The sequence below is a fragment of the Copadichromis virginalis genome, linkage group LG1 (genome assembly GCF_057382275.1).
Source record: "Copadichromis virginalis isolate Kocher_CV1m ecotype Utaka linkage group LG1, C_Virginalis_male_GT1.1, whole genome shotgun sequence".
Taxonomy (NCBI): Eukaryota; Metazoa; Chordata; class Actinopteri; order Cichliformes; family Cichlidae; genus Copadichromis; species Copadichromis virginalis.
In genome coordinates, this window is record NC_140618.1 from 18,651,638 (window position 1) to 18,666,397 (window position 14,760).

At 38.3% G+C, this 14,760-nt stretch overlaps 1 protein-coding gene across 1 annotated transcript; it reads right to left on the minus strand.

Annotated features, from left to right (window-relative positions):
• Window positions 1-411: 411 nt before the first annotated feature.
• On the minus strand, window positions 412-5,141 carry rhcga (Rh family, C glycoprotein a). The gene is made up of 11 exons (XM_085452915.1): window positions 4,831-5,141; window positions 3,952-4,144; window positions 3,695-3,845; window positions 3,429-3,576; window positions 3,172-3,338; window positions 2,951-3,088; window positions 2,472-2,608; window positions 2,008-2,132; window positions 1,663-1,736; window positions 1,490-1,563; window positions 412-1,397 (listed from the first exon to the last, which is right to left on the minus strand). The coding sequence occupies exons 1-11, from the start codon at window positions 5,057-5,059 to the stop codon at window positions 1,364-1,366; spliced, it is 1,470 nt and encodes a 489-aa protein (XP_085309041.1). The 5' UTR covers window positions 5,060-5,141; the 3' UTR covers window positions 412-1,363.
• Window positions 5,142-14,760: the final 9,619 nt, after the last annotated feature.

Below are 14,760 nucleotides of genomic sequence, written 5' to 3' on the forward strand. Positions count from 1 at the left end.
TCCAGAAGGCCATGTGCTTTCTGGACGCAGTGGGCTTTACATGACATGGTGTGGCTGTATCTAAACGTTTCTTAACTTCATCTAAAAGAAGACTGAAAAAAAACTTGCAGCTCCAGTCATTTATTGATTTGGGTGAGCTCATTCTGACTTTATATTCACTTGGCAATGATTACTTATCATAATACAAATTGGACGGCACATATTTGCCTAGAGGTTATTTAGACATGCGAATAGTAAAGAAATTCTTATTGTTTTCTACTGAAAATACATTAATTTTTCATTTTGTTCGTAATACTGACCTAAAACTATTCCGCTCACAAAGGTTGTAATGATCAACAATGTTGAAACTAATTTAGAGAGCTGTGCATTTCTTCACTCAGCACACTGGGAAAGCAGTTTGTTTTCATTCCATCAAACTGACACAAGCTTCTTTAATATTTTTTGGTCACACCATTTCCAATAAGTGTTAAGTCTAAATAATCTAAGCACCTTTGTGTTATTAAATCACATTTTAAGATAGTTCAGTACATTTAGTGGAGTTGAAATCCTGTAAAACGATCAAGCAGATGAGTCTTCAAGATCTAGAACATTTCTCACAAACTAAAAATAACAACAATCATGTTTCATTCATCACACAAATGTTATATTAGCATTGATTCCCTTACCGCATCAGTTTATCCAATAAACTGAATCCATAATATGCCAGAAGTAAATCAAGCAAGTTCTTACATACAATCTTACATTCTTTATTGGAGGTAACATTCAACAGCAACCAAATTGCTAGAGGTTGTATCATAGTTACTATAATTAAAACTTCTAAAGAGGCAATCTGCAATTTATGCAGCAAACTAATTGTTGAACTATATGTACATAGCGGCATATAGTTAAAAAGCTATAAATTATTTTATAGAAATAATTCAACTAATAACAATACACAATTTGTCTTTGTTATTACAGTTTTGGCTGCACAATAATATTCCTCAGTGCATAATTAGCTTATAGACAGATTATCTTTTACATGTACTTGGCATTCTGAAGTCAGAATGATATATGTTGCTTCCAAAGTGAAGGTAAAAATCAACATTTTGAGAACAGTTTGAAGCTCCAGCAGCTTTAAAAACCTTGATTCCAAATAATATTTTGTTGAATTGGACATTTACTGATTATTTTATGTTGTTTTAACTTAAAGCTTCTAATAGCTGATAATAGGCAACTACATGAGACATAAATTGTGCAAAACAATACTTGTATATTAAAACATTTTCATGTGGCTTATTTTCCAAAGCTCCTTCATCAGTTCATGTTTATCAGCTGCATAAAGTTCATGAGGATATAAAGGGGACTGGACTCCTGCTGCAAGTCTCTAACTTTCCTCCAGAGAGAATTGTGACTCATGTCTGTGAAAGAAAAGAGGAAAATGAGTTAACAAGAATTTCATGAGGAGGAGGAAGTGGTAAGTAAGGAGGACAGTTAAAGTTTCTGAGCTTACGTGTCTTGGTGCTTGTTTATCATGTGGTTGTTGTATTCCAAAACAGGAGGGATTGTCTCTTCATCCTCAGGAAGCTGGAACCAAAAGATGAAATCAGAAAGCGAACCAAAATGAACCAGTATTTAAAGGCCTGCATAGTCAAAGGGCAAGAACACCATCTAGTGCAGTCTCACCTCCCAGTACGCTTCATCATCAAAGCAAAAGTCATCAGCAGGATCTCCCCAGAGGGGAAACCTCAGGATGAAACCTTTAAAAAGAGAATATTATATCATTAAGATTTGTTACTTACATTATCCTTGCCTATCATAGCATTGTTCACTGTAAATTTTATACTTAAAAAAAATAAAAAAAATAAAAAAAGGTGTCTCAAAAATAGTCACAATAGCCTTTCCTGATTTTCATTTTATCTAGTTTTCTTAAAATTCTGCATAAATGTTGTTTTTAAATACTTCATGGAGTTCTTTAAAAAAGAAATAAATCTTTCCAAGTGAAAGCAAAAATGATGTTATGAAACTCACCAACACAGACTCCTCCAACCAGTCCAAATGCAATTGCTACACATGTGCCAGCAGCCTGGTAGGCTCCCTGCGTTGACATAGTCCTGTTTTCAAACTTGCCACTCAAGCCAAATGTCTCGACCAGCCTGCACAGGAAAAAAAAAACAACAACAAACAAACAACAACTCTTGAATTTCGGTGCATTTTCAACACATCACAACTTGTGCTGTCAGCGTTAATCTCGCTAAAAAAAAATAACTGCATTAACGTGGCAACTCTCCGTTAACGTCATTTTAGTGAGATTAACGCTGACAGCACTAATCATAACTGAAGTAGAAAGTTCAAATGTCACTGCATAGTTAATGTGAGTCTTTCAAAAAAGGAGGCTGAATAACTGGGCGTGTGGATCCCTAGAAGTAGTCAGTAAACAGGTCTGGTCAGTTTTTGAATTCCAAGTTTTATGTGTATTCGCGTTTGTCACTCACCCCTCTCTGCCATAGACCTCTTCAGTAGCTGCTGCAGCAACTATGGCACCTACGAAGCCACCGAGCATCCCTGGCACGGCATGCAAGTTGTGGATGCCACATGTATCCTGGAGCTTGAGCCTTTTCTCCAAAAAGGGCTGAGAAAAATAAAGTCACAACTAATTAGCAGTCTTTTTTTTTTTTTACTAATAGCCTGTGTCAGTGATCTTTTATTCATCAATTTGTCAATTGGATGGCATCAATTTCACAGTCACCACACCTTGCTTCCATTTATTGTAAAGTATTCATCCTATACTTAATATTAAAACCATGCAGTGACTGCTCTTAAAATTCTTCCTCATTGTTCTTATCAGACTCCTGATTTCCGCACAGCAGTTTTTGCATGTCACTGCTTCTTTCTTTGTTTTTCCTATGATAACACCAGAACACAAAAATCTCTCAGAACAGAAGCTAGGGGGTTAAAGAATGGCATCACTCACCGTGACATATAAGTACCCAAAGGTGGAGATGATACCACAGCAGAAACCCACAATGATTGAACCGTAAGGAGTGATCATAAACTCTGCTGATGTCCCCATTGCAACCCCAGCAGCCAGAGAGGCATTCTGGATATGTACCTGTCAGATAAAAGTGGAACATTAGCGTTCATAAATAAGTCGATTTCATAAGCTTCTGTATCATTTCCCTTTGTGTGCCATACCATGTCCAATTTTCCTTTCTTTTGACCCATACTGGAGATGGCGAAAGTGGTAAGAACACAGGCAGCGAGGGAAAGGTAAGTGTTGATGACTGTTCTATGCTGTCCAGCACCGTGGTTTGTGATGGCCGAGTTAAAACTGGGCCAGAACATCCACAGGAACAGTGCACCTGCAAGGTGTAAGAAAGGCAAGGACACATGTTAGGTAGGTTAAACAAAATACAGAGTTTGGCAAACTCTGTAATTTTCCATTTACTCACCAATCATAGCAAACAGATCAGAGTGGTAGACAGACCCATTGAGACGTTTACTTAAGTTCAGGTTTGGTCGGTACAGCACCCAGGAGATGGCCAAACCATAGTACCCTCCAAAGGTGTGAATGACCATGGAGCCACCAGCATCTCTGCACTGTGAAAATAATTACGCTTTTTTAAATGGGCAGAAAAACAGAACTGCAAATCCCCACAATACAATTTTTAAACTCTGAAGGAAAGTTCAAATTTTTAATGTGGCTGCCGAGACTCACATGAAAGAGGTCAAGGATGATGTATTCCTCCACAGCAAAAAGTGTGACACCAAATAAGGTGACAATCATCAGCTGGACAGGGCTTACTTTCCCCAGGAGAGCCCCATAGGCGATCAGAGATCCAGCACAGCAGAAGTCAGCGTTAATCAGACTGAAGGAAAGCAACCACAGTTCAAGCCAGTTATTAACATTTACAAGTTAAAGAATGTGGTTTCATTTTTGAATTACATAACTCACCAAGGAGCGATGGCACTTACCTCTCAATTCCGATGGTGATTTTTCCAGTGACGGGGTCCAAACTGTGGAACCAACCTTGCATGAGGAGAGCCCACTGCAGACCAAAGGCGGCGATTAGAAAGTTAAATCCCACGCCACCGAAGCTGTAGCGCTTCAGGAAAGTCATGAGAAAGCCGAAGCCTACAAAGATCATGACATGGACGTCCTGGAAGCCTGCAGGGATTTAAAAAAAAAAATTTCAGTGTTTTTGCGATCCCACCTGCCTTTTATTATTATTAATATTGAGTAAAACAGAAGGAGTCTGAAATGTTGTTTAACACTTTATTTCTTTTTTTTAAGTTATATTAATATTTCCAGTTTAATGTAAACTCTTCTTTAAGGATGTCAGCACGTAGATCACTGGGCAGACAATCTGTTAGTTTCTCAGGGACATTGCACATTACAACATTTTCAGTAGTTAAGTACTGCCACATTACCGCACATAAGCCTGAAAAAAGTATGTTTTATTATTATCATCATTGCCATCATTATCTTTTATTACTATTTCCAGCTTTTTTCCCCCTGTGGCATACAAAAAAAAGATACCTTCTGTAAAAGTATTCAGCCTTTGAAAGTAAAAATGATTATTATCATTATTGTTGTTGTAAATATTGGTGGGGGAGGAATTCACCGTCATCCCTTAGACATCAGTGGAAACTGCCAAAGATCTCAGACAACAGTGTCTGCTTTCACAGCATTAAGCGAGAAAACACGGCACTTTTATTTATTCACACATACATGTATCCCAAAAGTGCATGCATGCATGTCCGAGCTACGTTTAGCATGCATATGCTACAAGTAGCAAATGCACTTGAAAATAAAAAAGAGATTTCTTAAAGGCTGTCTGTTGTTGTACTTACTTGGATATCTGAAGTAGAAGTCATTCTCAATGTTGCTGGTGATGTTATGACTCTTTTTGAACTCATGCCATCCTTTTTCATCCGATTCCTCGTCATACCGGATAAAAACTCCAAAGAGAATAACCATAGCAATCTGCCAGACGAAGCAAACAGCCGGTAAACTAACACGTATATAGGTGTTGTTCTGCGGGCCGAAGAAATTTCCAGCTCTTTCACAGCAGTTTCCCATCTTGATGACTTTCTTCTGACGATGCTCTGATCGCTCCTCAGGTAGGGTCCTCACTCAGCTGTGACTTCAAGCTGGCTGTCAGCATCTTATATATTGTGAACTTTGGGAGGGGGTGCGACTCTCTCTACCACTCACAAGCAAGGTGTGTGCTGGTGTTATCTTTCATGAGCTAAACCACTCCTTACCTGCTGCTCTGCTCTTCCTGTTAAAAGTAGGGGACGTTATTCCTAGAACAGGCAGCAGGAAATAATCAGATTGCATCACTATACTAACCCAGTATGACTTCTTAAAATGCCATTATATCAAAGTTGTCCAATGGGTTAAAAACAGTAAATATTACACCAGAAGCTATATTTGCAGCCGGAATAAAGAATACTACTGCTTATTTAATGCTGCACTGAAAATCAGTTATGTGTGACAGCCGTGTGCTCTGTCCAGGCATGAAACTGGCGTCAGGTGAACACACTTGTCAGTAAGGGTTATACTACATTGTAGAGATTCATACTCAATTTAGGATTCTTTTTTTACCAAATTCTTTTTTTAAAATTTCTTTTACAATTTTTTATTTTATGTAACAGCACCATATCTGCCATGCCCTTTACTGCTCTTTGAAACAGTGTCTGCTTTCTTGGGATGAAGTGAGCAAACACAGCCTGTTCCCAGTTTTATACTTGAACATCAATTTTACGCGGCCGAGCTGACTAAAGCAATGCAAACCACCTTCCTCTGTGCACTGCCCACATCCTTGACATGCAAGATTAAACATCAGCACTCTAATATTTAGTCTGTAAATCTGCATAAAGCCACCTACAATGCTTTTGTTAGTTTTGTGTATGTGATGCTTTGCTCACTGTTTTACAGTGAGTAAAGGGTGCTGCTGACTGTTGTCCCCTCAGTGCCTCACATGTCTAATGCTTACAGTATCTGGATACGTTTTGTTCTCACTGTGTTTCCACGTTTTGGTGATTATCTCATCAAAGAGATTCCAGTTTAAGGACTCATCATGTGCTGGGTAGAAGCTCTCTTGCACTTGAGTGACACATGCAACATTCTTGATTGTATCTGGTTTCTCTCTTCAAAGATAATCCACCTTCTTCAACTCGTTATGTAATGCCCTGAGCAATCATATAATCACATTTATATCCTCCAGCAACATATGAGACATTATTTGTATAGAGCTTAACAGGCCTCATAGACAATTTACCTTCCTTGCATCATAAGTCAAGTACAAAATATTGGAAGGAAATTTCTTTCATTTAGGTGTATAAGTCGTCATATCGTAATGTTTTGAGGGTGCTTGCGCTGTAACACACTGCATTGCATATGTATCCTTATACAGTGCTCTGTTTTGATGTGGAATAAAACTAATTCAATCAAATCTAAAGTAAGGCTTCAATATGTAAGTTGAGCATGTAGTTCATAAAGGCTAAAAAAAATTCCACATACCAAAAACCCTTTACTTTATTGCTTTATCCGAGTAAGAAGAAACAACAACAATCTGTATTTTGAGCAAGCAGCAGTTTATGATATACACATATACATACGTATGTATGTATGTATGTATGTATGTATGTGTGTGTGTGTGTGTGTGTGTGTGTGTGTGTGTTTTGGTTATGTAGTCGCAGCATTAATTTGAAGTCCTGACCATTTCCATGTTTTTATGTTTTTTTGTTTTTTGTTTTAATTGTGTTGGTTTGTTAATCTGTTTGACGCTTATCTATAACTCAAGCATAAAAAAAGCACCTGACTCTGGGGATGAAAAGCTATATATTTAGGCACTTTGGAGTCTGCTACCATTTGTTTAACTGAAAAATAGCAAAACATGCACGTTTGCACATATTTCGAGAAATAAAATAATTTCCTAGCACAATATAAAGAAATGAGGGACGACTGGCAAATTACCCTTTCCTTGTCAAGACTGCTAGCTGACATTGTCGCAGACAGGGATCTTAACTGGCAGCAGGGTGGCATTAAGTAATAATGTCTCTCAGTGAAGTTTAATTTTGAAGCCCTGTCACAGCCTAACTGAAATGCGCTAAGGCAAAAGGCAGCCATGTTTTCATGAATGAATGCTGCAGTGATCATGCCGTCTTTAGTCTATGATGGAAAGAAAAAGTCCACATGGAGTATTTCAGTTGGCACAATCGTGTATCTGTAAAGCCATTATCATTCAGCATAGTTGATGGAAAAATTATACAATGTTGCCTAGAAATATGTTCAAACATGTGACAGAGGAACAGTACAGAGGTTTCAGATTTTATCTGATGAAGTTATTTCAGAAATGCTAGAGTCAATTGGTGTCACATGTTCAGCATTGACGACAGAGAGCTCCTAAGTGATCCCAGTAGAGATATTAAGAGCTCCTGTCAATCAGCAGGTAAGGTAGAAGCAGATCAGTGCACCGCAACTATTCAAACAAAGTTTTTCAATTGTCTTCTATTTCTTTATTAGACATTGCCTTACACACACACACACACACACACACACACACACACACACACACACACACACACACACACACACACACACACACACACACACACACACACACACACACACACACACACACACACACACACACACACACACACACACACACACACACACACACACAATGTATCATCATCAGTCATGGATTGGCCTCCCCAGAGTCTGGACCTCAACATTACTGAAGCAGTGTGGGATCTATTTGACAGGGAACAGAAGAGAAGGCAGCCAATGTCCAAAGATGCCCTTTGAATGTCCCCCAACTTGCCTGAAGAGTTATTTCTGAAGACTACCTAAAGAAATTAAAAGAAAGCTTGCCCAAGAGAGCTGATCGTGCTACTAGAGACATACCAAATAAGAATTTTAAGCCCATTAGACTGTAACCTCTGTTTTTGCGTTATATACTGTGTTTAAATGCATGTTTGCATTTAAACACATCTGTGTAGCAAATGCTAATGCTAATGACACAAATGAGTGTCAGTTCAGTGCACTGAATGGTACCATCCAATATCATTGAATCAAAATGACAAGCAGAAGAAGTCAACTTTGAAAGAGTTATTGTTAGGACACAGAAGACAGGAGCTTCATTGACAGGGGGTTTCAACTGTCTCATGTTTCAAAAGAAAAACTGACAAAAGCAATACCTATATTTAGATCACTTGCAAACAAATCAGTAAAAAGGACTGTAAACTGTGTTTAGTGGGGCATATAGCTATGGGGAAAATATGGCATAAAACTAGGTTGTGATTATGGCTATGATGGGTAAAAACTGGGGTGTGGGCAGAGGTGTGACCTTTGTTGCTGCTGATGGGGGACTTGTCAGAAAAAGGTTGAGAACCATCACACTAGTGTCACAGGAAACAGTATCAGCCCAGTACATGATCACGGACGTTCTGCAGGTCATAACTTACTGTTGACATTTGCAAACAGCAGCAAATTTGCAGTTATGCAAATTAACAAAGATGAATGCACATTGGTGATTTCAGTAATGTTAAAAGCACCGGCAATGTTCTACAGAGATCTGGAAGTCATACTTCGCTATACTCTCGACACTTAGTGTGTAGCTTACACCAAGATAATGATCTAAGACTGAAAACTTGTGCCCTAAATGAGATGATCCAGTTCTGTTTTGCTCTGAGAAGAATTGTTGCTGACACGGTCAATGTAAATCAGTACAGAGGTGTTGTGAGCCTTCCTGTCTTATTTTGATAGTCTCTCGCCCTTTGTGCATCATGTTCAGGTTGCTCTGTCTCATTTCCCTGATTTAGTTCAGCTGTGTCCCTTTGTGTGCCAGCTCCATGATTGCCTCATGTGTGTATTTAAGCGTTCAGTTTCCTTAGTTCATTGTTGCAATCTCCCATCATGTGGTGTGTCTTCTTTGCGTTTTATTCTCCTAGTTGATTATTAATTCCATTCTGGGTTCCATGTTTCCTAGATTGTATTTTTCCTTTAAGTCCAGCAATAAAACTGGTTTTAAGTTCAGTTCCGCCCCTAAGTCCACACCTGAGCATGCCACGCACAGCACTAAATGACACATAAGGGCTCTGCAAATGATTTTAAGAGTATGGAAATGATCTCAATCATGAGCTGTGGCATTAAGAATATCAAATCTCAACAGTTTTAAACAGTGCTCTCCATCACAATCAGTAAAACACACACTGAGGGAAGACAGGGATACTCCGTCTAATGAGGCTTGATGAAACAACATCAAGGTGCTCTGAAATGGTCAAGTTCCAACACTTTACTGATTTCCTTTAAATGATCATGCTCTTGTAAGTGTCCTTTTCTTTTTCCATAGTTTTCATAAGAACTTTCCATATCGAAAACATCAGCAATCAATCCTATCAGCACAAAGGCATCAAAAAATTGTTTTCTCCTCACATGACTGATTTCTGTCATTTCCTCTTTATCGTGTCATCACTCTTCTCGGGTTTACAGCATATTTCTTTTGTGTATTCTGTTACAGATTTATGAAAGACGAGTTCATCATATGAAATTAATCTTAATAGCGCAGCTTTTCTAAAGAAAATAAAGTGTCAGTCACGTTGATTGCCCATTGATTGTGAAGGTTGACCTGGAGGAGAGTGACAAAACTGAAAGGAATTTTATACAACTTGTCAGGTATGTACAGCAACAGCGCGCAAGATGTCGCAGCGATAGGACTGCGTCAGGCAGTCGGCTCTGACAGAAACCTACAGGACAATCCTGTAGATGATCTGACATGCAGATTACCTGTAGAAGCATTTTAGAACAGACAAGAGTTTTACTTTGTCAGACAGCATCTTTGTCTCTCACGTGGTCCATCATGCGACTTCTGGTCAAAGCACATGCAGGTTAGTCACACAGCCTCACAGGTGATTGAGCTAAACTGGGCACACACTACCGCATTATTGATGGGATAAGCTGCTTCCATGGGTGTCTTTACATCAGGATTTGGGTTGCAGAATGTGTTGCTTTTTGCATGTTGCTAAAACACTAGATTTAGATTTGATTTGATTTTGATTGTTTGAATAATTTGATTAAATTAATTTAATTTTTGAAATTCAAATAAAAAACAGCTAAATAATTGGAAACATATTAACTTCAATGAGTTTAAGAAAAGAATGTATCCAGTGTCTACTGCTTTGTCCAGATTTTATGACTATGACTGTTTCTACTGAGGAGAAATTGGGATCTGTTCTGTGTCCTCAAGGCATTCAGTCAATCACTGTCTTCTACGTCATTTCTTCAAACAGTTCTAGTCTAGAAGTGATTGATTTCCTGAATGATTTGGAAATTGAAACTCTACACTAGGACATTAAACAAAGTTCAGTGGAATTAAACATTTTATAGCTGCAGATTTGTGCTCAATGTTCTACTGTCATCACCGTCAAACTAAGTTAACCCTATTGTTTGTGTTTTCATTTTGAATTTCTGGATCTTTAGTTAAATTTTTAACACCCTTTGTTTGGAGAGCTTACATACCACCTAAACCATTCAGCTCCGGTTTTAGTACGTTTATCTTTTTTATGCATTTCTTAAAATCTTTTATACTAGTTTTATACTAATTTTTCATCTTTAATTGTTACAATTACAGTGCTTGGAAAACAGAAAAAGAAGTCCCTTTTATAAGCAAATCATTGTATGCACATCGTTTACGAGATTTAGCTACACAGCACTGTACAAAAATCTTGAGTAGGTCTTCCATTAAGACCTTTTTCAGTGAAAATTATATGGATCAACTGAAAGACCATAATCATCATTCAGATCTTTTCTCCTCTATTTGTTGAGTAGGGGTGCAACGATACTCGTATCGATATTGAACCGTTCGATACAGTGCTTTCGGTTCGGTACGCATATGTATCGAACAATACAAAATTTTTAATTTATTTTATCAACTTTTCTTCTGACCATGCTGTCTGTGTTGAGAGCTCAGTGGATCTGCGTTCGACTACTCCGCCTAGGCTGCACTGTCAAGCGCAGATCCACTGAGCGCAGCGCAAGCTAGCAAGACAGAAGCTAAGCTCGTTGCAACATGGCAAATTGAACCTCCCCCACCCTCATTCAGATCTGGTGTTTGGAACCATTTTGGTCTTCATGTGAAGTATGACCCTGAAGGTAAGCGCATCATGGACAAAAGTAAAACAGTGTGTCGGATGTGCCACGCAATGCTCAATTACATTGGTGGGAACTACTGCGTTAGCGCAGTTACCTCGTTAACGTGTTGACGCCGTCCAGCCCCACACACGGGGCTATCCGCGGTAGCTCGTTAACCGTGATTTGCCGTGTTGTGGCGTTAACGTCATTTCAGATTAACGCTGACAGCACTAGTGGGAACAAAATGAATATGACTGCACATTTACGCCAACATCTTAGTGCAAAGACAAGTGGAAGCAGACAAAAACAACAAGCAGGCATGCTACAAACTTTACCCGAGTCATTTAGACAGCCGTTAGCACATGATTCTCCTTATGGGGACCTGATATGTTTAATATGCTGCTGAGAATATAGCCCAGAAGAAGCTTATAGTATAGCTTTTATTTTGGAAAGAGCCCATTTCTCTGTAATAAACTCTCTTTTCCAAAGATGAGTGATTTCTCGATCAGATATATTTATTTTATCCCTTTGTTGTTTCAGCAACATTAAATTTAAAAACTGTACGTTTGAGTTAAAATATATATTTATAATTTTAATAAATGACAAATTATCGAACCATGACACCAAAGTATCGAACCAACTGTGAATTTTGTGTATCGTTGCACCCCTAGTGTTCAGTTACCTCAAATGTTTTAAGGACATGCTGCACACCAGACTGAGATCTATCAAGTTTTGTGCCAATAGCTTTTTAAGTAATCACTTTGTTGATGCAAAAACTTTTTCTGTCACACTGTTATTTTTAGAATTATTCGTAGATTTGGCTAAAGAAATTTGTGGCAGGATGCTAGCAATAATGTGCATACAAATACAAGTTAGAGTTGGTTCTTTCCTCTGTTTTCTGTCATGTGTCAACACAACACTGATTTATCAGTTAAGTTAGGTGCCCTTGTTATGTTTGAATGAATAATATAACTGATTTAAGTGGCTTAACAACTTAACATTAATCCGAAAATGGGCAAGTACAAGGACTGGAGTGAAAACGAATGAAAAAGCACACAGTGTCCCAAGAAAACCATTGAAAGAGCTTCAGAAAGGCTCGAGAACTATTGCTCAAGACTGATTTAAAATCTTATTACAGGAAAGTCTGGCTCCTTGGAAGCATAGTATGAATAATGAGGGGTGGTTCAAGACTTACACAGCTCTGTACAGTCACTGGCAAAGTATCTGTGTCAATCTGCCAGTTTACGTAGTCATAAACTGAGATCTAATGTGGCAGCATGATGGCATTGGGAGAAGTAAGAATGTTTCTCGGTGAAGTTTGTTTTTAAAGCCCTGCCACACCTGGCTAAAGACTTATGCACAGGATTTTCTGCTGCATCTCTCATTTGCTTCTATATGTTAGAGCCTCTTTTGCTGCCTGTTATAGGCATACATACATTTTTGATTTTCAGTTATACTCAGTACATTAATGCCATTTTTCCCCACAAACAATCCACAAAACTAATAGCGAAACAATTATGCATCTGAACTTTTTTAGAAATTAGAAAAAGTTGTTGGATAGTTTTTCTCTCAGTCTTGTCGAGTCCACCTAAATGTTTTTAGTTGTTTCAACCTGTTAATCTTCCTTCTGTAACTGTGTTTTCTTTTTTTTCTTTACATGTATATATATATATACACACAGGTATATACATGTTCCTGTTGTAGATCTGAGCAGTAGCGATGCACAGAGTTACTGAATACCACTCATAACAAGAGTCAGGTGACACTGGTAACATTGCACACAGTAGAGGTTTCGTATTTACATGAGGTGGTTAAATAGCTTTGTGCATTTGTTCTTGCTGCCATTTCCTGTTTGTGTCATGCATGTATATTTTTTCTCCTCTTGCCTTAATTTGATTAAAATTCACTCAGTTATTCTCAATAATCTGTAAACCATTGCTCTCTTAGCAGTTTGATTCTTCGTTACTTTATTTCATTTCCATCACTATTCATACTTGAGAGCATAAAACTTTTTTCAGCATTAAACTTTTTCCAGCATTTTCTTCTCCTATTTTGTTGTACCCAAAAAAATTTAAGCATATTCTGATCAAGACAGTTAAGCTGATATTCATTAAAGAAAAGTTGGTATACTTTTGTCCGTTCTCTGACCTCATTTTTAACAATCAATAACTGCAAAAAACATGGAGGACCTTACAGCTCCCCAAAAGTGGACCCAAAATGTTTCTATTGTCTTTAACCCTTAATATGATGTTGTTAAATTTGGGTGTCACAGAGAAACGTGTCTTGCTGTTTGGGAATTGAAGCTAGGATGCAGACCCTTAGATAAAGTCCACTGGTTACTTTCCATAATCACAACTGTCTTTTTAATAGTGTGACGTGTTCTGCAGCAAAGTGCAGTAAAGTGACGTTGTCGCAGTTGTGTGTCGAGTTTAATGTGTGATTTTTTTGTCAATCGGTTGATTTGTCTTCCCTTTGCTAGCTAGCTAAGATTAGCAGTCTGCCATTGGAGGGAAAGCTGATGTTTGCTAGCAAATCCATGTACATGAATGATCTGTCCTTCCCGCTTTCATTTACAATATAAAGTCCCTTAAAGCAACTGTTTATGTGATTTAATGCTATATACATAAAACTGAACTGAATGGAATTACCTGGTCACTTACTAATGCTACCCTTACTATACTTTTTCAGTATTACACTTCAAGAGCAGCAGGCTGGACCGCAGAACTGGTTATGAAATATCTGCAAACAGCAGCATGTGTCTGTCTCTCTCCAGACGTGTCTGGATAGTAATACCAAAATTATAAGAAAGGGTGTACTACAACTATCTCAACAATCATTAACGGCAGATTTAAGGCAGTATTACCGAAGATTCATTACTTTTTTGTGTGTCCTGTCTGGCACTGTAGCAATCAGAATTATTGTCTGAAGGCCAAGAAAAAAATGCCCAACAGATTTACTTTCCCAAGTGGGCCTTTTGCTATACTGGTCCACTTGATTGTCATAGTTTATTTGATCTTTATTAGTTATTTTTATTCTAAGTTATTGTAATCAGGCCAGACTAGACTCGGGGACGGGAAAGAAAAACAAGAAGAAAAGTTCAGAAGAAAGTTAACAGAAGGAGAGGGAAAGTAGAAAAAAGAGAGAAAAGACAATGAAAATCTGCTTCATCACCTTTGTCTTTGTGTCCTTTTTTTTTTTCTCTTCTTCTTTTCCTGGATCACCTGTTGAGAAAGAAAACAAGCAGAAGAAGACTAGAGCAATAGAATAAACAACAACATGATGATCTATGGGAATATAACAGTAAATACTAAATGTTAAACATTATTGTGCAGCACGTAAGATCGACAGTGCACAGTGTGCTTTGAGGTAGGAGCCAAAAAGGGTGTAGTTTGTATGTGTGAGCACCCGTGTGTACACCTGTGAGCATGAACGCACTTGTTTTTAAAAGGTTCCTTCATGTAATGATCTGTTAGAGGGTGTGGGGGGGCCACAGCCCCGTCCACCAGGGCATGAAGCAGGTATGGAGGAGATCAAAACTCCAGACATCCAGAGGCCCCCAGAACACAAGAGACCAAAGAAGACCAACAGAGGGGCAGCCGCGCCACTGTCCCAGAAACATCCCAGAAAGAGCTGAGGAG